This window comes from Castor canadensis, chromosome 17, assembly GCF_047511655.1.
Source record: "Castor canadensis chromosome 17, mCasCan1.hap1v2, whole genome shotgun sequence".
NCBI lineage: Eukaryota > Metazoa > Chordata > Mammalia > Rodentia > Castoridae > Castor > Castor canadensis.
Window position 1 is genome coordinate 62,558,639 of NC_133402.1, and position 25,215 is coordinate 62,583,853.

At 40.2% G+C, this 25,215-nt stretch overlaps 2 protein-coding genes across 13 annotated transcripts in view; both read left to right on the forward strand.

The window, feature by feature from the left end:
* Pls1 (plastin 1) overlaps positions 1-17,885 on the forward strand; it is a 97,479-nt gene extending 79,594 nt beyond the window's left edge. For all 4 annotated transcript variants that reach the window (XM_074060227.1, XM_074060226.1, XM_074060225.1 and 1 more), the window contains exons 12-16: positions 2,020-2,134; positions 8,348-8,481; positions 9,582-9,705; positions 15,455-15,579; positions 16,116-17,885. In XM_074060227.1, the coding sequence (XP_073916328.1) occupies positions 2,020-2,134; positions 8,348-8,481; positions 9,582-9,705; positions 15,455-15,579; positions 16,116-16,251 (634 nt within the window). In that variant the 3' untranslated portion in view covers positions 16,252-17,885. The remainder of the gene's footprint in view (positions 1-2,019; positions 2,135-8,347; positions 8,482-9,581; positions 9,706-15,454; positions 15,580-16,115) is intronic.
* A 2,999-nt stretch (positions 17,886-20,884) lies between these two features.
* The window catches only part of Trpc1 (transient receptor potential cation channel subfamily C member 1), a 50,579-nt gene continuing 46,248 nt past the window's right edge, over positions 20,885-25,215 (forward strand). For 3 of the 9 annotated variants that reach the window (XM_074060078.1, XM_074060077.1, XM_074060080.1), the window contains exon 1: positions 20,886-21,217. In XM_074060078.1, coding sequence (XP_073916179.1) covers positions 20,995-21,217 — 223 coding nt within the window. In that variant the 5' untranslated portion in view covers positions 20,886-20,994. Of the gene's footprint in view, positions 21,218-25,215 lie in introns of all 9 variants that reach the window. The other 6 variants (XM_020161513.2, XM_074060082.1, XM_074060079.1 and 3 more) reach the window with 3 other exon arrangements.

The window sequence follows — 25,215 nt, forward strand, 5'->3', positions numbered from 1 at the left end:
GAGAGAAAAGAATGATAGGTCTAGTATGACCCCATTTCTTTTAAAGATTGGTGGTGTGCTTATTTGTACGTGAAGTTGTAAAGGAGAACTGGGTGGGTACTTACAGCACTCTGTGCAGCCTAAGAAGTAGGAGTGGAGAATAGTGAGGAGACCTGATTTTAGTAATTGAAGTATGGTTTGGTTTTGTTTCTTTACAATGAACGTTAATTTCGTTTATGATTAAAAATTAAATTTAAAAATAGAGGATTAAGATTTGTTCAGACTTAAGATAACTATTTCACAATTGTCTAGAACACTAGAGTTCTAGATGGTTGAAAGGAGAACTGACCAAATTTTTCATTTAAAGGGATTTGATTATAGTTGTGTAGCTCTTGAAACATTACTAAAGGGATTCTTGGCATATGTAATTTTTCCTTGGGAAACAGACTGTTAACTTTCAGAAAATTATCCAGTGTGGTATAACTTTAAAGAGAACCATTGAACACAGAAGATACAATAGCCAGGGGTGTAGCTAGCGCAGAACCATGTGTGCATAAATTTGTGCTTGGATTGTATTCCTCAGCTCACCTGTAAGCATCTTCAGCTCCCCACCCACCTACACCCAGTCCATAGCAAAGCAATTATAATTACTCATATGGATTTTAGCTAAAAATTATCTTTAAACATTAAATATATTTTAAGGACTATCACTCCTAGAGTTTTCCTATGACCAGTTGGTTCTGGAATCGATCATGAAGTCTGTGGAACTCAGTTCAATTCCTTGATCCTCAGTGTTCCTGTCTGCAGGATCTGAATAATAACACCATGCTGCACAAAAATATGCATGAATTCAATTAAAATAAGAACTATGATACGGATGAGATCTAGAAGCTGGACTTTTTATGCAAGTGCCCGTGTGCTTGCAGATCACCTAGTCAGATCGTAACTGCCTTTACATTGGACTTCATCGCTCAACACAGGGCCCAGCCTCCCTTCGCCACCATGCAGCATGTGTCAAGGGCTGCAAAGTAATATTGACACTAGCAAAACGAGCTGGTTGATAAGCTGCTGGGAGAGAAAAGCCACATCATGTCCGACAGAGTTGGCAGTTTACAGAATCAGTTGCTGTTGCTTATGTCTTTACCTACAGAACTGAAAAGTGGCCTCTCCAGACAACGTTAGCTTCTTGGGAGAACTCACTTTTCTGAATCCAAAGGAGTGGGATTCTTGCTTTAAGAACTCCTACTTGCTTTTAATTTCTTCTTCTTAACCTTCATTACTGAACACAAACAGCTGCCTACTGAATCGCTGTGATTTTCCTGTAACTATTTTGAAAGTTTTAAAGAATCATAATACATAAGTAACATATGAACTCATTCTACTCTGTAAGCTTCAAGAAACGCACAAGTATACAGAATGAAGTCAAAGATAATCCCCTCCTTATCCCCGTCACTCACATTTCCTTCTTTCCTGCCCCACAGGCCATTGCTATTAACAGCCCTGAGTATATGTGCTAAATAAATACATTTGGCTCTAGTTTTTTAAAAGCATATGAAGTGTTCTGCCACTTGCTTTTAAAAAAACATAAAGTATCTTGTAAAGCTTTTCATGTCAGTTTTTTTTTTGGTGTCACTGGGATTTGAACTCAGGGCATCATGCTTGCTAGGCAGGTGCTCTACCACTTGAGCCACTCTGCTAGCAACCTTTCATATCAGTACATAGAAATCTATTTTATTTTGTGTGGTGGAGGCCCAGGAGTTCATAGCATGGATAGTTCACTCAACAGCCTCGAAAGTCAGGGATTTATTTCTAAATTTATAAATATGGTGGCAACAAATATCTTTGTATATGTGCATATACGTATGTATCTCTGTCTTTGTAAACATTTATGATTGGAAGTTCTTGGTCAAATGTCATTTTATAAGCATTAGTTGACTGCCCTGTGGTTTTGAAGACATCCATCCCTCTGCAATGTACTTAACAGAGTCAGATGGCATCCACACTGTTTCCTGCCTCATCCGCCTTTCCTTCCTGTTTCAGTGACCTTGCAGATGCGTTGGTGATCTTTCAGCTCTACGAAATGATCCGAGTGCCTGTCAACTGGAGCCATATCAACAAGCCCCCTTACCCTGCTCTTGGAGGGAACATGAAGAAGGTGAATGGAATGACATGGCTGTGATTGTTCTGGTAGAAAACAGAGGACTGAGGGTTTCACAGAGCTTGGTAAAACGTGCTCTGTCCCCACAGTTTTGTCTCACAGTGTGTGACGCTCCATCGCCGTTTTTATAAGTTTGCTTCAATAAATGTTTGGAAAGATGGAGGCAATTCTCCCAGTCAGGCACTTCAGAATGGCTTTTGTCTGTAACGAGTTGTAGAACTTAAAGTTCTCGGAGATGCACCAGAAGTGCACTGTTATTTCAGAATGGCCAACATGAGCTGGCAGGTGTTTATCGATTACCTGTTACCTACACAGGCAAGGCATGCAGAAAGGGTGACCATGGCGTTGGTCCTCAGGTAGTCCTAAGGAAACCAGGAGGGTAAGATGCAGACAACTGCAGTGCAGTGTAGGCAAAGCAAGTGTTACGGCTTTAAGGAAGAAAAGGCTGTGTGTTGGTTGCACTTGAGTCTTCCTGCTGGAGGCTGGATTGAGTTAGGCCTTAGCAAATGGAGAGGGTTTGTTACAAAGAGACTGAGAAGGGGTCGAGGGGTCATAGGAACATCAATCCCCCAGGCCTGAGGATTGAGGACAGCAAGTCCTTTGCGGTGGCAGAGGACTTTGACAGTGGGCACTGTGAACACTAAGCAAGATGCTGAGAACCTGGAACGCAGGTGAGGGAGCTGAGGCTGTAAACTGTGAGGTGGGAAGCCATCAGACACGGGGGAGGAGGGCTGTGGTGTGGTGACAGCTGGTGGACAGAATATCTGGCAGTGAGTGCAAAGAACTCTTGTCTGCAGGGTCATTCTTACTCAGATCCATGGGCTCCTTGGTGTTCGTCTTTGTCCTGTTGAAACAGCTTTGGCTTTGTTTTTGCATTTCCTTTTTACCTTCTGTTTCAGGGTCGTTTCCTTTCTAAAGTAAAGTATGTAGGACTATTTTTTTTTTTGGTACTGGGGTTTGAACTCAGGGCCTCATGCTTGCTAGGTAGGTGCTCTACCACTTGAGCCATGCCCCCAAGCCCTTTTTGCTTTAGTTTGTTTTTTCAGAGAGAGTCTCATGCTTTTGCCTGGACTAGCCTCAAACTGTAATCCTCCTCCCTGGGCCTTCCACAGAGAAGTGATTACAGGCATGAGCCACCACACCCAGCTCTAAATTTTTATACTTTCATTTAACTTCATCTTTTTGTTTAAAATGATATAAATAATTTAAGTATACTAAATAAATTAATGGACTAAATTTGCTGTAGTTTATGTATTTGGTTATTATGAAATCATGATGTTAAAGCTGTAGTTGAATAAGTGGAATATAACCATATTCTTGAGCAGAAAGTCTAGATAGTATAAGGATACTAATTTTTTCCCCAGTTAACTTATAGGTAGGTAGAAAATAAATCCAGATAGAATTCTAAACAGACTCTGTGTGTGTAGAGTTGGGGTAGAGAAAGGAACTTCATATATGTAGTGGGGGGACTTTGCAGTGGTTCTAAAGTTCCAGTGGAAAAGAAACAGGCCTGAGCAGTCAGGAACTTTCCCAAGCATGTCAAGGGAGATGTTAGAAAATGCAGTCACATAACCACATGAGGGACCACACATGCCATTACACATCCTTCTATTACATCAGCTAGTGACATCAGGGCCACAGTGACACGTTTCTTAGAACATGGCCCTGTCACTAATCAATCTGTGGCTGTAAATAAAAATGTATGGGCCAGGTGCAGCGGCTCATGCCTGAAATTCCAAGTACTTGTGTGGAAGAGATCAGGAGGATCCTGGTTTGAGATCAGTCCCAAATCAACAAAGAAGCCAGGCAAAAAGCCATGAGATTCTAGTCTGAAAAATAACATAAAGCAAAAAAGGGCTGAGCGTATAACTCAAGTGGTAGAGCACCTGCCTAACAAGCACAAGATGCTGAGTTCAAACCCCAGTACCACTCCAAGATATAGTTACTGAAGTAATTTTAGAATGGACATAAAAATAGAATAGCCTAGAAACCTATCCTAAAATCTATGAATATAATATTTGATAGGTGTTTGCTAAATTTAATAGGGAGAGGTACACTCATCCAAAAACTGATGCCAGGAAGAACAGCTATCTATCTGGTTAGGAAAAAGCTGTCTTCACCAAGTGTCTACTGCCATAGTAATACCAGATGGATTAAAGATAGAGTTAACCTGTTAAGTGGAATAAAATGGAAGGAAATAAAAGTTATGACTCTCTACTCTTGGAATAAATAAGTTACACAGGAAAAAATGATATAGTTGATAGCATTTGAATTTAAAACTGAATCAAAAGTTAAAGACAAACCATAAACCTGAAAACCCCTATTTGCAACAGAGATGATGAATGGTTAGTATTGTAAACATATCAATAGTTTGCACAAATCAATTACTAAAACTCAGCTGCTATTGTTGAAATAATAATAGGAAAATGGGAAAACATGAGTGAACAATTCACAGAAAGAAAAGCTTTTCACCCACAATAAGAAACACAATTTAAGGCCTGATGCATTAATCCCAGCTACTTAGGAAGCAAGATCAGTCTGATGGTTCAAGTCTAGCCCAGGCAAAAAAATTTGTGAGACCCCATCTTAATAAAAGCTAGATGGGGTGGCACAGGCCATCGAAGCTATGGGAGAAGCATAAATAGGTGGTTCAGGCTAGCCGGAACATAAAGGTGAGGCCCTATTAGAAAAATAACTGAAGCAAAGAGGGCCAGAGGAGTGGCTTAAGTGGTAGAGCACCTGCCTAACAAGAGTGAGCCCTGAGTTCAAACTCCAGTACTGGGGGAAAAAAATCAGAAAGTCAAGATGTGTGTCAAATGCTTCTCAAGGTATGCTACAGAACAAAAAAAAGCAAACCACCTTGTTGCTCAATCAAGCACTAATAAATTATAATGCACTTGCAAAATGAAGTAAAATGTGCACTAAAAGTAGTGGGGTTTTTTTGTAGTAGAGGCATGGAAAAAAGATATAAAATTGCATATACACAGGATAAGAATCTGATTTGTTTGAGATACACACACAGACATGCATTCAACATGATTTCCAGTCTTCCTCTTTCCCTCGAATGGACAGATATTTATACACTGTGTAAGTTTAAAAAAAAAGTTAAAGGCTTTTTACAAGGAAATTATATTGAAAGTACATGAGATTTACACTAATTTTTTCAGTATTTCTAGCAGCTGGACTGCCTGGGTTCTAAAATTTTATTGGATTTGCCTGTAGTTCTTTTCATGGGAGTAGAATTCAGAAAATGTTAACTAATTTCACATAAGTCTTTTTTTCTTCACAACTTCAGATGTCAAATAGAACAGGAAAGCACAAACTAAGCCGTTCATTATACCTGGAATTTTAATGTTAATTACAAAATGTCACAAATGAATCATAGCAGAATGTTTCCTTTCAGCAAGTATTAGCTACTTATAGAATGAAACATAAAGCCTGAGATAAATTCAAGATGTTTAAGAAATGAAGAAGCAGTACTTCCGTGACACAGTGTCACAAAATTGGTTTATGGACTTTGGACGGTCAACAGACATCGCTTTACTTCTCTTACAAAGTTCATAAAACTGCACCACTCAACATTTTTCTTCATTATTTTTCAGCATTTCTTTTCACGTGGCTCCTTGTGTACCATTGTGTCCCTCTTCTCATTGTCCACATAATTCAAGCTTTGCTTTTGCCCAAAGCCTTCGAGGTGCTTGGTAATCAATTCTTCCATTCACCCCAACTTTTTTATCTCCTTCTTTGTGCTCCTTCTCGCCTCTTACTAGCTCTCATCTTTGAGTCTGGCAGTACTAGGTATTTTCAAGGCTCAGTTCTTAGCCCAAGACTCTTTCTTTTATATAATTTTTATTAGGATAGATTCGTTACTCAAGGGGGTGGAACATGTTTGTGACAGTGGATCTAGTCTATGGAACTCGGGGAAAGAAGGAAAGGAAGAGAGAACGATAGAGCATCAGTGATATGGCATACCATAAGATATGAAGGTAGAGGATATAAGGGTGTGTACTGAATGCTGTTGAAAAATGGGGGTGGGAGGTAAAAGGGAGAGGGAGGGAAATGGAAGGGGTTGAATGGACCAAAGTAAAGCACACCCACAGAGGGATACATTGAGATGACAGGACTGTAAAATAGGTACAGTGTGTGGGGATTGCTAGTGGGGGGGTGAAGGAAAGAGATTAAGGAGAGGGAATATGGTTGACGGACTTCACATACTTATATGAAATAGATCAAAGAAACCTCTTGCAGTTGCTTCAAGTGGGGTGGAATGGGGTTGAGGGAAGAGACAATGTGGGAGATGTAACTAATGTACAATATAAGTCTAATCAGAATTGTCACAAAAACCCAGACTCTTAATTCCTGTATTTACATCCTTAGCTGACCCATTTTTAGGGTTTTAGGTATTATGACAAACATGACTTCCCTCTGGGAGTCTAATTCCTCATTCTTTCTCTACTTTGCTACCTCTCCAGATCTTACAAGTGTTCAGCTAAGTGCTGCTAAAAACGGCACATCTGTTCCCTTCTGTTAGCACCCATTTCCAGATCCCTTTCCTCGTGCATTCTGCCAGCCTCTCCAGCAACCCTGATGTGCTTTCTCCCCATTGTCTCCTCTAAGAATTTTTGTCCAACTAATTATAAACAGATGGCCCTTCACCGAAAGACATTTTACTCAGAAGTCATCATTATAGTTTGCTAGGAAATTCTCCCACTCCAGTGCATATCCTTAGGAAATACCTCCTTTCTTGCTCTCCCCCTTCACACTGTTACACACTCAGAGTGCTAATGCGATACTCCAGAAATTGGATATCTATCCCATTTTTTTTAGCTAGAAACATTTCTACAGCACTTATTTCTGTTAAACAGGCATAATTAAATATGGCTACTAGGAATTTTTTTGAAATAGTATGTCCTTGAATGTGAAAAATAAATCCATAGCAGATATTTTTCTGGATTTTTTTTTTTTTGGCAGTACTGGGGCTTGAACTCAGGTCCTTCACCTTGAGCCACTCCACCAGCCCTTTTCGTGTCTGGTATTTTTGAGATAGGGTCTCACAAACTATTTGCCCACTCTGGCTTTGAACCATGATCCTCCTGATCTCTGCCTCCTGAGTAGTTGGATTACAGGTGTGAGCCACTGATGCCTGATATTTTTCTGGATTTATGTAATGAACCAGGCAGATGTTACTGCAGGTTCATTTTTATTTGTAATAAGCTGAACTTTGGAGATTTACATTCCCTTTTTAAAGCAGGATCCATTTATTTGTAAAAATTCTATTGTGTAGTCTCTTTCCTTTTCTAGAAATAGTTTTTATATCTTGGAAACAAATGTATCTGTGTATCTCCTGTTGAACTGTTAGCCTTAACTAACTTGGGAAAAAAATAAAGAGAAACCAGTTATATAATTTTTCTTAACTAAATGTTTATTCCAAAAAGTATTAAGCAAACACTTTTTCTTACTTGTGATAATAGATGTTAAGAGCTTATAATTTCACTGGTGCAAAACCCCCTCAAATACATGAGAATTCATATATGCCTTTTTTTTTTTGTGGGACTGAGGTTTGAACTCAGGGCTTTGCACTTGCAAAGCAGACGCTCTGCCACTTGGGCAATGCTCTTACTCTGGTTATTTTGGAGATGGGGTCTCAGGAACTATTTGCCCAGGCTGGCCTTGAACTACAATCTTCCCAGTCTCCCAAGTGGCTGGATTACAGGAGTGAGTGCCAGCACCTGGCAAGAATTTAGATGTCTTGATAAAAGAACTGTAGCACTCAATGCTGGGAGTTAAGAAACTTCTGCAGAGACCAGGGTAGACAAAAGCAAATGAAGTATAGAAAGGACTTAACTGGATTTATGTCACTAGGAAAGAGCTAAATTTCAGTGTAGGATCTGGATAGAAAATATGGGACAAAAATTAGATTCCTAATGGAACAATCATTGTTCTATTCCTTAATTTTAAATCTAAACAAAACAATATTTGTGGTCTCTACTAGTAGAATTTAGGAAACCTAGGTTTTTAGTCACAGATTTTCCATGAATAAGACTTTTTAGGGTAGGAAAGATCTTAACACTTCTCAGCTAGTCATTCTGCTACCTAGTTTAATTATTTTTCTAGTGTAACACTTTTTCAGATGATTGAACTGGGTTGGCATAGTCAGGCGACATGTTTTTAAAAATGTGTTTTCATACCAAAACTTGTGCTTGCTTACAGATTGAAAACTGTAACTATGCAGTGGAGCTTGGGAAGAACGAGGCCAAATTCTCCTTGGTTGGCATTGGGGGGCAGGACCTCAATGAAGGGAATGCAACCCTCACGCTGGCACTGCTATGGCAACTGATGCGAAGGTAAAGGTCAGCGTGTGTACAACTCTGTCAGTTTCCTTCAACGGCCATTGGAACTAAGCGTTTAACTATTCTCGAAGATTAATGAACACAAGAAATATATATCATATAATACATTGGTTTTTCCAAATATTTGCTATTGATGATATAAATTATATAATTTTATGTTATATTTTATTTTAAAAATGAGTTAATCTCTAGAAATACAATCACTTTTTTATTAATGCCTTTTGTGTGGGGGGGCACTGGATTAGAACTCAGGGCCTCACGCTTGCTAGACAGGCGTTCTACCACTTGAGCCACCCTACCAGCCCTTATTAATACCTCTTAAAAATGGCTCTGTAAGGTACCCCTTTATTTTTTATTATTTATTTATTTATTTATTTTTCATTTTTCTTTTATTATTCATATGTGCATACAAGGCTTGGTTCATTTCTCCACCCTGCCCCCACCCCCTCCCTTACCACCCACTCCACCCCCTCCCGCTCCCCCCCCTCAATACCCAGCAGAAACTATTTTGCCCTTATCTCTAATTTTGTTGTAGGGAGAGTATAAGCAATAATAGGAAGGAACAAGGGGTTTTGCTGGTTGAGATAAGGATAGCTATACAGGGCATTGACTCACATTGATTTCCTGTGAAGGTACCCCTTTAAATTTTTTAAATACCATATGGTAGGTTTTATTTTTGATAAGTGAGTTTTGTAACTTTGGAATGAAACCAAGTGCAAATGCCAGACTAAAATCAGAACTATTAGAACCGAACTGTTTTCCTTTCATTCCCTTTCTCTTTCTCTCTCTCCCTCCATCCTTTCTTCCTGGCTCTTTCTCTCTCTCCTTTCCTTTCCTCTTCTCTTCCCCTCCCCTCTCCTCCTCCCTCCCATTCCCTTCCCTTTCTTTTCCTCATTAAGACAGGGTCTCACTGTGCAGCCCAGGCTGGCCTCGAACATGGGATCCTCCTGCCTCAGCCTCCCAAGTGCTGTGATTACAGGCGTGCCACCACTGTGTCTGGCTATTTCTGAAATATTTATATGAGTACTGATCTAAATGATGTGAAAGCAAATTTCCTCCCTTTCAGTCTTAAGTACATGTCTTTTCTGTTGCAGGTATACGCTGAAAGTGTTATCGGATCTTGGGGATGGTGAAAAAGTAAATGATGACATTATTATTAAATGGGTCAATCAGACTCTTAAAAATGCAAACAAAAAAACGTCCATTTCTAGCTTCAAGGTAATTAAGAATATTTTTTAAAGTTCTGTAAGTTTAATGGAAGGAATTTTTAATGGGAATTACATTCATGTTATATTTTAGAAGCACAGAAGTTATAAATTTAGGTATACTGATTATTTGGCATGTGTAAACTAGAAATATTCAGTTTGAATTCTTACATTTTTGATTGGTTGTCCACTTGAGTATAAATTCAGGTTAATGTACTGTGGTAACCTAATCTTTAAGAAGAAATAGAATTGAGCCAAAAAACTCCAGTTGTCAAATGAAAAAGAACGATGAAAGCCATTGTTTCTGTAGGACCTGTGATGTTTTGTACTCCCTAGCAGCAGTCTCAGAATTGTATTGGCATCATTTCCAAGGCATAGCAGAGCCAGCCAAACCGATTCCAGTGGGAATTGAGAAAACTGGTAGGAAAAAAAAGTCTTGTTTGGCTTCATAATGCACTTAACACTCACTCTGAGCATTTGTGGATGATTCATCGGGCACTCAAAATGTAATCTGCACATACATACCCACTAATTTTCATGCATTTTCATCGTGTTTTGCTTTTGCATGCAACCTGGTGTTAGCTACAAAGAAGCATGTCTGCTTGTACACATTCATTCCATGAGCCTTGTGTTTGTCATTTTATTATACGTGAAAAACAGCAATCAAAAATTGTATTTTTTTAGTGAAATAAAAAAGTGCAAACAGATAAAACACTAAGCTATCCTAAGCGATAGCTACCCATCTTTATTCCTTTCTTTGCCTTTGCACTAAGTGTTTAACAACATTTCTGAAGAAATGTCAGAAATGGACAAATTCAGTCTTTTCAGCTTTATGAAAAAAGAAGGCCCAAAATGGTTTCAGCAGGACAGCTGGATGTTGTTGTCTGAGTACTAGGTTCAAGTCCCTCTTTCTTCTTTTCTATCTTGGGAAGATCTATTGAGTTTTTATTGTTGCTTACCTTAAAACAAGTAATTTTCAGTTTGTATGTGTCTTAGATATAAAACAACTTAAAAATGTAAAAATAGAAGTGGGGTGTTTTATAAAATTCTACAACTGGCAGTTACTCTTTAAAATCATTAGGCTAAAATTATATTCATTTGCATATTAATTTATTAAAATAGCAAGACATAATTAAATACAATGAAGAACCACTTAGGAGCAAACTAATACTTATTGTAGTATTACTATTAAGTAGCTTTTCTAGGTAAAGACATAAAGTATAAGAAATTAATTTGGCCCTCAGCATTCAACGTTTATTTGAAGAAAAAATTTGTATAACTGAAGAGGTAATGGTACCACACAGTAAATGATAAGATCCAAGATATACGATGAGTATTATTCTGGGTGAGATATAACTGATCATTTCCAACTCAATGGTCAGTAAAGAGTGAGGAAGAAAGTTGATTTGAGAATCAGATGGAGGAGGGATTGATTTGAGGAGGGGGAAGGGGAGGATAACAAGCTAGAAGGTCTATCTTGAATAAAGGCGAGATTGAGACAGGAGAAACAGTTGGGCTGGAGAGCGTGGTTTATAAGGGACTCTGGGCAAGAAATTGACTTGGCCAATATGGCAGAGGAATCTGGCTTAAGTACAGGATATTGGGCAAAGGGAGTAATTTAGGAAAGGCAATTACTTTGGGAAGAATCTGGTGAACGGGATGGGTTGGTGGACAGTGGTACAGAAGAGTCTGAGGCAGGACTCACAATGTGCAGTGGTAAGGGTCTGAATGGAGTCGAGATGGGCCGGGAAAGATGGAAAAGATTACCTAAGAGCTTTTGCAATAGAACAACTAGGACTTGGCTTCTTGATTTAGAGAAGCAGGGGAGGGCAAGAGGAGTCAAAATTCTTAATGTTTTGGGATTGGGTAATTTAGAAATTGGATAACACTCACAAGTGGAGATGTCATGAGGGGCCATTGCTTCCTGGGTAGGTGATGAATTCAGTCTCCAGTTTATAGAGTTTGAGGAAATGCTCAGGAAATGGGGATTTGGATGAGAGGTGACATTGACACTGGGAATGCAGGCCTGGTGATAGCTAAATTACAGATAGTTGAAAATGGGTATTTGCAAAGAGGGGATGCTCAGAGAGCAGCATACGTGACAGCCTGGCTTTCTTAGAACTGAGTAGGTAGAGACATTGCAGAAGTGCTTGCTATTAAGCAGATGCTGGATAAGAAGCAAATATTCAGAGAGTACACAGGGTTAAGAAATGTGGCAGAATATGGGGGAAAAAGAATAGGTGGGGTGGGAGAAGTTTTTTCCAGCCGTAGAAGGCACTAGGTCTGAAGGTTATAATTGCAGGATCAGTAAGACCATACTAATCACAGTTAAGGCAGAGCTTGACATCTCAGAAAAGACTTTGCCCTTTTCAGTTGCAAAGTAACTTTCCCTCACCAAGAAGAGAAGGAGGTGATATGTCAGAAAATAACAGTAATCACAATTGCCATTTAGTGAGTCCTGCGTGAGGCTGCGCTAAGCCCTTGACATTGTGTCTGTTCATTGTCTGAACAACAGGAACAAAAAGGTGAGCATCAGAGAAAGTAAATAACTTGCCACTCCCTACAACTTTTCGGCAGAGCAGCTGGGCTTCACATCCAGGTCTGTGTACTACAGATCGAACGCCAAGCTTTGGAGCTGTGTGGCTTTGGCTTTGACTTGGCTCAACCCCTTCACTATTTGACATGTCACTCATTCATTCCATAAATATTCAAAGCCTACCCTGTGTCACATTCCTTACTAGTCACTGTGGCTACAGAGTGTCCTCAAAGAGCTCACTGTTCAGGGAAGGAAGCAAATAAGCAAACAAGAATCATGGTATGGGGTGTTGGCAATATGGTGTGAGGCAGCTAAGGGGAACATGGTGTGTGAGGACTTCTGTTCTACAGAAACTTTAGTTTGTACTCAGAGCTGGGCTGCATCTGTTAAAGAAAACAGAACATGTCTGGCTAAACATTTGTGTGACCTTGGGCAAGTTATTAATTTTTCTGTGTTCAGTTCCCTGAGTCCAAAGTGGAAGTATTAATAATATGTATTTTACAGGAGTATTGTCAGACTAAATAAAGAACTGAATGTAAAGAACTTCACAGTACCTGTCACACAGTAAGGACTCAATAAACGAGGCCCACTACACCACTGGCACGGTCCATATAGGAAGGGCATTGTATGTGGAGGGGTTCCTTCAAGTCTTTTAGGGAACCTTGGTGGCCCATCACTGATTTTCCACTTTAGGAAATAAAGAGGGATAGAAAAGAATATTCTGAGAATAGTACTGATCAAACTAAGATGCTACAATTCAGGGTCAATCAGGGCTAATCGAGGTGGTAAGGGGGCTTATTCTCTTGAAGATTATAGAAATTGGTACTGCTCACACAATTTTTAAATGATCAGCTTAAAGAAAGGAAAAGGAATAATGATGAAATGGATTGACATACCAAACCAAGACTTTTCATTCAGCCCACACTGGTTTGCAACAGTAAAGTGTCTTTCACTGATTATGTACAAATTGGAGGACTTAGAAGACAGGCTTACTGTCTTGGAAATAAGAAGGACTCTGATATCATATTTAGAACCAACTTTTCATTCAACGTAGTAAAAGCTTTTTCCAAGGTAAATTATAAAGAAGTAGGTAGGAAAAAAAGTCCTTGTTTCCTAAACCTCAATCAAGAAATATTCAAAGTGCTATAATCATGTCAAAAATGATCAAAATATAGCATATTTAAATAATGTGTGTTTGAAGCATCAGAAATATCTAAGTGGTAAGCCCATAGAAGTTTTAAATTTATTATAGAATGACATAAATACTAAGTTAATTTCTAGGAAGTTTAACAGTGTAGAGTCATCTAGAAAATTGTAGATTCCCACCCTCATCCACAGATCACCTTATTTATAATTTTGAATGGAGATAAATTTCCCTTTTCTTTTTCTTTTCTTGAGGTTCTGGGGATCAAGGCAAATTGAGTGCAATGCTCTCAATTTGCACTTTTACCAATCACCCTGGGTGATTTTCATGTAGGTGGTCTGCAAACATTGAGAGAACACATACAGAAAATTTTCATGAATAGAGAAGTTGCCAATAAAAAAAAATTACAGATTACCATATCTTCCCTTTCAAAGTCTGAATTGTAAGAATCTAATTTTTTCTAAAAATCACAAATTAAGCCCATGGCCCCCCAAAAGCATCCTGTTACTCTTCAAATTGTTTATCAGACATTCATTGAGGACCCACATTTGGCTAGGAACTGTGTAATATGGTTTTATTTGTATTATCTTAACATTCCCAAGAATGTCATGACAATCCATTTTAGGTGCTAGGAAAGGGTGCTTTTGGCTTCAAGAAACAGAAACCCAATTTAAAGTGGTTTAGACTGAAAATAAAGGTATTGAATAGAGTAACAGAAATGCAGAGGTGGGGTAGATTCAGGGCTACTTGAGGCGGTAACTGCAGAGTGTCATTCAAGACTCAGGCTGTCTTCTCAACTTTGCTTTGCCATCTGACAAGCCAGCTTCCTCCCTAAGCTGGTTCTCCTCTTGGTGATCAGATGGCAGCTTGTGTGACAGAGCTGTGAGCCCCTCATTCACATCCAGGAAGAGGGGTTGCTGGTTTTCCATAGCCTGATTAAATCAGTCGCAAATTAAAATCATTGTGGTAATAGGATAAAATTACCTTATTAATCTTCGACTGCTGTTTTTTAACCTTTTTTTCCCATTGTTCTACCTGTAAGGAATGTTTTGGACACACACCTTTTCCCTAATTGCCTCTTCCCTGTGAAATTGTATTATAGGAATATACCGTGTATTTCTTTATACACTGTGTGCTTTGTATGTTAAAAAGAATGTCTATCACCCTGTGCCTATGTCACATGCACAGCCTAGACTCATTCAGTTTCACTCCTAGAGGCTTGGATGGGATCAGCTTTCCCTGAAGCACTTGTCCTTTTGAGGGTCTGGATTGAGAGGAAAAAGAAGGGCTGTGTTAGGATGGAGAGAGAGGCGAAGAGGGTTCCAGCTGGGAAAAGGGAAGCCAGTGCTGTGAGAGGTGGAGTCTGTGCTGCTCAGGCTGTTTGGGCAACAGCACTCCATCTAGTAGGATTTGGGTGTCCATTTTGAACTTGCCTTGGAAGAAACTTCAAAAGGGAGAGTATCTTGGGCCCTTGAGTCAGGCTGTCATGGGTTCTAACACTTGTTTTGTACTTACTTAAACAAGTCATTTGAGCCATCTGAACTTCCTGTTCTTCATCATTAAAACAAGGATCAGAATTCCTTTCTTACTAGGCTATTAGGATTAAAAATGAGGATTAAATCAGCAAAACCAGGAGAACAGTCATTTTAAATGTTAAACCATTCAGTTTTCTTTCTGAAAAACATTAAGTGAACTCTTAGGAATTCATGGTCTAAGAAATAAAATAATATTAGCAGAATTTGAAAAATTATTAATTTAAGATTCATCTATTCCCCTTTGACAGTTATTTATAGTTTTTTTTATAGAACAGATATGATAGCTAGTATGTGTAGGAGCTGTCTTGTCCCCAACGCTTACTCAAGACTGGTGACAACCCTCTACAGGATGATTTATATAAAGATTGAAGGAAAATCATATTTTAAGTAGCTTGTCATGTGTCCTGGTTTCAGGAAAGCTAAATAGTAAGTACAGAGAAAATGTATAGATTGGTTTTGGTTGTGTGACTGTGACCAGAAGAGGCTGACCTTCATGAGTAATTAAAGGTGAGGTGTTGATGAGCGCTCATCGTTCTTTATTTCCTAGGATAAATCTATCAGCACGAGCTTACCTGTCCTAGATTTAATAGATGCTATAGCACCAAATGCAGTTCGTCAGGAGATGGTCAAGAGGGACAACCTTTCTGATGAGGACAAGCTGAACAACGCTAAGTAAGCCTTTGTGTCTTTAATTTTCTAAAATGCTTACAGGAGCTGTGTGTGGTAGCGTGTGCCTGTAATCCTAGTACTTGGGAGGCTGAGGTAAGAAGGTCATTGCTGGGTGTCCATGGCTGAGGCCTGTAATTACTCAGGAGACAGAGATCAGGAAGATCATGGTTAGACGCCATCTCTGGCAAATAGTTCTTGAGACCCTATCTTGAAAAAAAAACTGTCACAAAAAAGGGGCTGGTGGAGTAGTTCAAGGTGTAGGCCCTGAGTTCAAACCCCAGTACTGCAAAAAAAAAAAAAAAAGAAGAAGATCGTGAGTTTGAGGGCAGCCTGGATTACATAGGGAGACTCTATCTTAAAAAAGCTTTTAAAAATACAAAAAAGGGTTCACATTTTTAAGTACAACTAGTATGGGAAATATGATTTAAAAATCACAACCTTAAGCTTTTTGTAAAGTTTATTATCAAAATAGTTCTTTGTTAAAAGATAGTAAGTGAAAACACAGTAGATAAATCCCCACGTATTTCTTTCTTTTCAAGATATGCCATTTCAGTCGCTCGAAAGATCGGGGCCCGGATATACGCACTGGCTGATGACCTGGTAGAAGTGAAACCGAAGATGGTTATGACGGTGTTCGCGTGCTTAATGGGAAAAGGACTGAACAGAATAAAATAACGGAACACTTTGTATGCTCTTCTGCCACATTAAACACATCGAATGCCTCAGTTTACAGAATTTTGAAATGTAGTGGGTATAAAATCAGAGTATTTGTAGGCTCAAAATAGTTGTATGTTCATTAATGAATCCAGTATCTTGTTCATATTGTTAGTTTGTCACCCTTTTTGAATAACACGATTAATTTTACCTGTCAATACAGATACTAGAATATACTCATTATCAAGCCGATATTTCATGATTCATTTATTTTTGTTTCCTAATTCATTCTTTTTTCATGGTTTAAAGAAAAGATCAGTACAAAAAAGTTTTTGCAGGTCCTGCCGTGAAATGTGTTTGGATTTTTTTGATGTGTTATTTAATTTTGATCACAAATATCTTGTTATAACCCATTTTAATTCTTTTGTTTTCCTCCTCTAACTTCATAGTCTAAAAACTAACCTTTCTGTAAATTTCTACATTGACATTTAAAGTGGCAAGAATTGCTCATTAACATTAAATTTTTATATATAACAGCTAATTCTTGAATAAATCCCAAAGTTCACTTTCTTGTATAAGTAGCAGGAGCTTTTTTACTTAAAACTTAATTTTAACCACATTGCTACTTTACATATCCTATTTGGTAATTCAGCTTTACCTATGACGCATGGCATGTACTATGTATGTTGACTACATTAGAGAAATATGTGTCTACGTGTACATACATATATACACCCGAACCACCCAGGTTTTCTTCAGCGCTATGTATAATTGGTCAATCAGCCAACCATGAAATGTTTATCTTGCCCCTATAAGATGTATAACATCAGTTTGTGGATATCTGATACATGGAGAGTTCTTTTACAAACACTCCTTACAAATGTATACATGGTTATTTTTCACCTGACTCCTTCCAAAATACTTGTATCCAAACATTGGCTGGAACATCCCCTCCTGTCCACATTGTCCTGTTATCTTCATATCACACTGGCTACTTAGCTGCATAATGAAACCTCTGTAATTTAGAATATGCCCACTAAATAACTTCAGTAGAAAGCAGTGTGACTGACGCTTAACACTCAACATATCTTCACATCTTCCCCTCAGCCTTCTATAAACTGGCAGTGATTGAGTCAGGTTTGTGTTATTGGGATAAGGCTTGATACCTCTTTTTGGTTTTTTCCTGAATTTTTAGCAGTATAGACCAATTCTGCTACTCACAGTTGAATCCGGAAATCTGCTTCCAGTGTTTCACTCAGTGCCAGTGAGCAATACTACTACGTAACAAAGTGCTGTCACTTTATCTCGGTGTTTATGCGTACTCTAACCCTTCCTTAAGCCATCAACTGAAACATACATAAGAAAAGTGAGAGTCTCCAGGTGTGTAGAATAGATTTTTTTTAAATGAAATGATCAACAGGTAGAATTTTGAAATATATTCTTCTACAAGAGATTTCTTTCCCTTTTATATTTTGATGATTGCTTTCTTATATGAAAATTATAAGGTATTTCTTGGTCTTTTATGAGATTATTTAAATCATGCTTTCTTCTTTGATTTTTTTCACCTAAGTTATCTGATTTACACGAAATTTGGCACTTTATGGTGTTCTTTTTCTCACAAAGCATATTTAATAAAAATGCTGTGTATGTAGAAATGTGTCGGTATTTACTTCACTTAAAGAAAAATATATATCCCTTGCCAGGTGTGGTGGTATGTACATGCCTGTAATCCCAGCTACTAGGGAAGTGGAGGCAGCCTGGCCAAAATTTAGGAAGACCTTATCTCAAAAACAATACAAACAAAAGGGCTGGGAGCGTGGCTCAAATGGTAGAAGCCTGGGTTCAGTCCCCATTACTGAAACAAAACGAATTCAAATTTTTCTAGCATAAGCTTATTTTCTACAGGACAGAGCAACTCCTAAATGAATCAGTAAGACCAAAAAAAAAAAAAAAAAGCTGTATTAGATAATTTCTTTGGAGGTAAGCGTAGTTCTTTTGTTCTTTCATCTGACAACTAGCTACATGGTTATTACATGTTTAGTTTGTGTGGGGTTAATTTGGATCAGTTCATTACCATAAATTTATTCTCTAATATTACCTTGCACACTGGGGATTCAGCTGAGACAACACTAGAACGTCCCATGACCTACGTCCTCGCACGGAGAGGCTGAGGATGAACGGGAATTTGGGGCAGGGGCAATGCAGAAGAATAAGGCAGTGTAACGTGACAGAGGCTGACTTGGGAGCCGAGATGGATTAATTTGCGTGGTTAGGTAAGGTCTTTCTCAGGATGTTTTATTTGGGGCTGAGCATTCAGCAGAGAGAGTAACAGAGAAGTGGGGTGGGGAGTGGGCCTGGCAGGCAGTAATGAAAAGAACCAGGCAAATGTGGACTGCGTGGCAGAGGAGCGAGAGGCTAGAGATGTGGGGAGGGTCTAGGCTACTTGTAGGAATGGATCCAAATCTGGGACTTTTTTCTTTTCTGACGAGTTGTGACTGCTTTTCTTTTTTGTACCTATGACTTGGGTGAGCTGCCTTGAGCAAGATGCTACTTCTGAATCTTGCATCCTGTGGATTGTCAGCTTCATATCATTGCTCTCTATACGACATACAAAATCAACTTACACATCATGTAGGTGATATTAAAGTGCTCCAATTTGTGCTGGATAGAGTTTACTAGAGAGGCAAGAAAAGAGGACATTTAGCTGAGGCGATCCAAGGGCTTTTGAGGAACAGAAGCAGTCACAACCCTGGCTTGCTTTGAAGTGGGTAAGGCCCCCAAAGACATCAGAATGTCTCCTATGATTTCTACTAAAATCGGTTAGAATTCCCTCAAATCTTAGCAATTAACCCAGCCCCAGGAAGTACTCTGGATAAATAACCTTCTAAGTTCAGAAAGTTGAAAGGCTTCAGATTAAAGTAATACAATATACTATGTATCTCTGTATAGCTCTGAGTCATCTGAATTTTTAGGCTCAAACACTGAAATTTTGGGTGGGTCAAGGTTAGAGCCGTTCTGCTACCAACGAAACATTTTGCTGAATGCAAAGTGTATATACATTAATATGTACATCTGTGTTCACTGGCCTCAAAGTAAGCAATTCTGACATCCCACCAAATACATAGATTTCCACCTGTGTTAAACGTTATCAAATGGGGAGGTTTGTCTCCATACAAGACAGAAAAAACTAAAATGACTCAACAGAGTATCAATTATTTTGAAATAACAAAACTGTGAAGGTGGGCAATCTTGGCATCTAACGCCTTTCATAGAAATCTAGAGAGGACAGCGGTGAGGAAATTATATTTAGGAGACATGGGAGTTAGAGTTTTCACAGAGACAGGAATCGAAAAACTGACCTGAAGAGGCTAGGAAGAATTTCCCTCAAATGTCAGATACTCTGATGTAAAGTTATATATTGTCTTAAAAACCTAAAGCCTTAAAGGCACAACTCAGATTTTTATTGTTGTCAACCCTGGGAAGCAACAGGAATTATTTGAGAGGTAATTTTTAGTTTTCCCTTCTTACCCTTTAAAGGTGGAAGACAATGGCAACATTGTATAATGCTTAATCTGCTTTAAATAACATTTGATTAAAAATAAATTATCCAAATTATTACTGGGCTTCAGTCAGCTGATGCTTGAATAACAGATGCATCTTTTAAAATCAGATTTATGTGATCAACAAACCACTGAAAGAACTGTAATGGAAAGTAGGTCCTAAAAATGTGCTTACTATATATAGTTACAGGTTGCATCTTTGAATTATATGCGAATAAATAGGTGACATCAGGAATCTGAGGCCAATTTCAGATCGCAAACGAATATAACATGTATATTTATATACATTCCTTAGAAATGAGGGTAGCTAGCTCATAGCAAGTGCAGACAAACCCCAGTCTGGCGGCTTGGCAGGAGCTCTGCTTTCTGCTTTAGGAGGAGAGCACGGGATTGTGAAAGGCTTGAGAATTCCACAAGGGGCTCATTAGCGTGCCGCTGCAGATTTACTCCCTGTGCAGCGGCGGACAGCGGGGACACTGCGGCGGACAGCGGGGACACTGCCCCAAACCCAGAACCTGGGTGTAGAGAAGAGCTGGGCACATGCGGCTCACCTGGCCCTTCAGCTGGGCCAAGCACACAAGCTGCATCAGCACCAAGCCCCGCCCACCAGAGCTAGCCCCGTGTCTGCTCCCCCTATCAGACCCCGCCTCTGCAGGGCCCCGCCCACCAGGGCTCGTCCCCGCCCCCGACTCCGCCCACCAGAGCCCGCCCAGGCCGTAGGCCCCGCCCCGGCGGCGTCGCGGCCGCGGGGATGAGGATGACGTGAGGACAGAGTCGTGAACATCTATCTTCTCCGGGCGCAGCGGGGCCGGCGGTTCCCACAGCCCCGGAGGCGGACGTGCTGAGCAGCGCCTCTCCCAGCTCCTCTCTCCCGTCAGCCTCTCGTTCGTCCGTCCTCCTGTCGGGCCGGGCCGCCCCGCGCGCGGCCCCTGCGGCTCCTGGCACGGCCCCGCGCTCGGCAGCCGCCCTGGCGCGCTCCACTCTGTCGTCCCCGGACGGGCGCGGACCAGCGCGGCCGGGCCGCCGGCGGCTGGGGAGGGGACGCTGGCCCCGGGGCCGCGCTGGCGCCGCCACCAACCTGGGGCTGTCGGTGGAGGGCGAGTGCTGGCTCCGAGGGGAGGCGACGCCCTTCGGGGCCAACGGGCCGCGCGCCGAGGCGGCCGTGGGAACCACGCACCCCTTTTCCGGCCCTGGGTCGGGGCCGATGGGGGCCCCACCCCCGTCTCCCGGCCTGCCCCCTTCGTGGGCCGCGATGATGGCGGCCCTGTACCCGAGCACCGACCTGTCGGGAGTCTCCTCCTCCTCCCTGCCTTCCTCCCCATCCTCCTCTTCGTCGCCGAACCAAGTGATGGCGCTGAAGGATGTGCGGGAGGTGAAGGAGGAGAACACCCTGAACGAGAAGCTGTTCTTGCTGGCGTGCGACAAGGGTGAGAGCCAGGCCCCTCCCTTCCTTCCTCCGTCCTCTGCGCCCCCGCCTGCTGCTCCCTGCCTCAGTTTACCCCGGGGCGCCGTCCGCTCCCGCCGCGCGCGTGCCTGGTGAGCACGTGGAGCCGGGCGCTCCACCCCGACGTGGGCTCCGCTGCGAGGGTGGCGCGGGGTGTGGGCGAAGCTGGGACCCCAGTTTTAACCCCGTGCCTGATGCTGGTCCACTTCCCCTGCCTCTGTTCTTCGGACCTTTCCGTCTCCAAATAATGGGATCTTCGCTTAAGAGTCCTATATTCATAGCCTCACCTCTCGCCTTGTTCTGGTTTTTCTGTTTTGTTTTCTTTTTTTTAGTTCTTGAAAAAACTTTCTTCTGCTGTTTGGCATCAATTGCCCAGTGCCTTGGCTGGTTAAGATGGAGTGGAGTCAGGTGTCTGCGTATTCTAAGTAGAGACACAAGAACTAAGGACAGGACTGGAGGAATTGTGCCCAAATTCCCCAAACTTTCACCAAACTTAAGGAGCATCTGGGACTGTTCGAGCTTTTTATCAGTGAGAAAGGTTGATTGGTTCAGAGCCAGAGAACCGGGAGATAAAAGTAGTGAAAAATAATGACAGGGCAAAAATATGTGGAATGTAGTTAGTGTGCTTTCCTTTTTTAACCCTAGAAATTGATCATTTTTTATGGTCATATTAAAAAGTCATCATGCAAGTATGCTTTCCAGGGATATCGTATAATAAAAGGAGTTGTGAATTGCCCCTGGGCCGGATTCATTTCCTACCTGAGGAAGAGAACTGAAAATGCTGTGTTTCTAAATTAGTGCAGCTTGCTGTAGGATGGGCGTGATCACCTAGGAAGGCTCTGCTAGAACCATGCAGACTTCTAAACCATACATCCACAGGACAGTTTACACTGTGGAAACCCTGAGTTCAGAAGATGGTTTGTTTCCTGTATGTGTGAGTGTTTTAAATAAACGACAGCCTCTCTAACCTCTCTTGATGCTTTTGAAATAGGAATTTGTTAACACAACTTTTTGAAAACACGTTGACATATGAACAAAGTCCACCTATGTCTGTTTTCAAGCCCCTTTTATGTTCTGATGTAGTAGTATTAAATTATATTATGAAAACATTTCTTAAAGTCCTCCATGGACACCTTTGAGTAATCAGAAACGTAAACAAATGTAGAATGTATGTCTATAATGTCACAAAAATTATGGTCTACAGATAAATTATGTAAAAATTGGAGTGGCTCGCCTGAATTCTCTGCCTCCAGAAATTCTCTGAAAGAAGGAAAAGATTGTTTTGTACTAGAGAAGTCACCACTGCAGCTACCCTCCTTCATTGTAACTATCTATAAGCAAAAGGAAAGGATGTCAAGAAAGGAAGTTTGGTATTTCTGTCAAATCGAGGGCAGAGAAGTGTGTAATGGACTATGATTGGAGTAGAATCTCTCTCTCTCTCCTGTGTAGCCCAGGCTGGCCTTAAACTCATCCTCCTGCCTTTGCCTCTCAAGTGCTGGGATTACAGGCTTGAGCCACCATACCTGGCCCTAAAAATGAAATTTTTGAGATCAAGTGACAAGCGTTTAGTAAAGCAGATGTTGGGGCGATCTTTGTAGACCATTCATTTCACCCTCATAACTCTAAGAGCCAGATCTGTTTGTATATATGTGTATGCCTGTCCATATCAGTTACCACTGTCTTCTGTTGATCTGGGTATAGTGGAGTGAATGAAAATCATATGTGTCATAAAAGACATCTCCACATTTACAACTATTAGTTGGAAATTAAACTTGCTTTGTATGGGTGCTTTATAAACCTTGATTTTTGTGTATCGTATTTACCCAATAAAGGTAAAAAGCAAGCATGTCATGCTTTAGAGAAAATCAGGAGCTCATCCTTATCATTTTACACCTCACTCCACATGTGTAAAATGTTTATAACAGTCCAGTTGAGGAAAATCTAGGAATTCCTAAAGCAAAACCTGTGGAGATGAGATGGTTGTGTGTCTTTGGTCAGTAGGTGGCCCTTTGGAAGGTGTGTACAGGTTAAGCGGTAAACAAACTAGGAAAGAAAAGATTTTATAGTTTGTGGTAATTGGCTTTCATGTAAATGAGTTCACTAGATCTAGGCAACTGCTGACCCAGGTAGTAGCCACTTAATAATGGCTGTTATTGATGGTCAGCATGGGTCGGGGTCATCACAGAGGTAGTGCTAGGTCCTTTTTTTGCATCAAATTTTGAAGAAAAGGTTAATTGAAAGTTTCTGCTCCAGGCATATAGTTAAGTCTGGGCCCACCAAATGAAACTTTTTTAGAAATAGAACTCTGTAATTGTAGTTGAAACAAGAGCCAACTATAAATGTGTTGCTGTTTTAAACTATCAAGTCGTGATTATTACCATCCATATCTTTTCCTCCCTCATTGAGAGCTAGTGTGGTAATGGGCCTTTCTTGTCCATGGGAGCCTGTGGTATCCCTCAGGCCTGCTGACTGAGAATGGGTAAATACTGCTTATTTAAGAAGCACCTAAATTAAGTATAACTCATGTTAATTTTCCTCATTTAAAGTAACAATTGAATAGACGGTGGCATTTTGGACGCATTTGTGAACTTAAACTCACATAAACCTAATTTGCTGTTGATCAGTAATCAGTTCTCATGCAGAAGAAAAAATATGAAAGGGTTCAGTTGCTTCCAGCTCTATACAGAGAGCAGTTTGAGGGAATTTAATTTGTATTTGAGTTAGTAGTCTCTTGACATTTCAATGTGGGGTCAGAGGAGAGAGGAAGAGGATAGAATTTCACCTTTATTCCTGGGGTCAGCCTAGTTTGTGTTCTGTCACCTGTGTGAAATGACTGATGTCTTGCAAGAAGGGATGCTTTAGGTTCCTACATAGCCTTTTGTGCCTTTGGCCTAAGGATGCTTTTAAAATGTGCAGCATTTCTGGTAAAATACAAGCTATTGTTTCATCAACATCTTACTTAATACATTTAATGGTACTTTTTCTTGTTTTAGCTATCTGAGAAGAGAGTTTGAAGTGTGGTGAGATCAGAGGGAAGGGTGAAGGGAATTAAAAATACAGAGTACTGGGAATTGCCAAGAAGTTTTATGTTGATGGATGGCACCTTGTGTAAAGAGGTGTCTGCTATGAGGAGGATAATTTGCAGGAAGAGGTGAAGATTCTGTAGGCTGCATTGTGCTGATGGTTCACAAATTGTCATCAGTTATAACACTCAAGTACTTTGTACTGGAAAGTTTTTCAAATCACCAAAGTTTTAGAATGAGAAATGGCACCATACGGAGTGAGTGGTTCGTAGTTATTTTAATAAAGAATGACTCTGAGCAGATAGCTGCCTCACAGTTTCATAACAGTGGCATTTCAGTGCAGTGATCCCCAAGTGTATTTCTTTACATTATTTTTACTTTGTGGCTCTTTCTATGGTTATCAAAATATACTTTAAAAGTTCTTAAGTGTGTTCAGGCACTGGAAAAGAGCTTTATCAATAAATTACTGGCTATATCCCTGTCCCTTAGGAATTTTTTTTTCCTGTAATGAAGATGCATACTTGTGCTCTAATTAGCAACAGTAAGGGGGAAAAGTATGTTTGTGTATAACAGATATGTCTGAAGGGAAGTAGCAAATGCTCAACTTAACTTCATTGGCCGTATGTGATTTGGAAAATGGGATTTTCCTAGCACAGAGCAATCTCTTATCTAGGAAGTGAACAAAGGGGGAAAAAAAGACAATATAAGACAAGCCCTATACATTTGTATGATACAAAGCTGAAGGATGTTGAAAGATTAAATTTGATTGGATAGTTATTGTAACCTAAGAATAATTACTCTTCCTGCTGCCAGGACTCTATCTTCTTTATAGTTGATTCCATCAAATTTAATGATACTGGGAAGTTTCACATCTAGCGTTAGTAGTTTAATAGGTAATGAGAAATTAAAAAGTTACCACAAGGAGGTAATAAGAAGTGATTTTTAAGAGCTAAAGTGA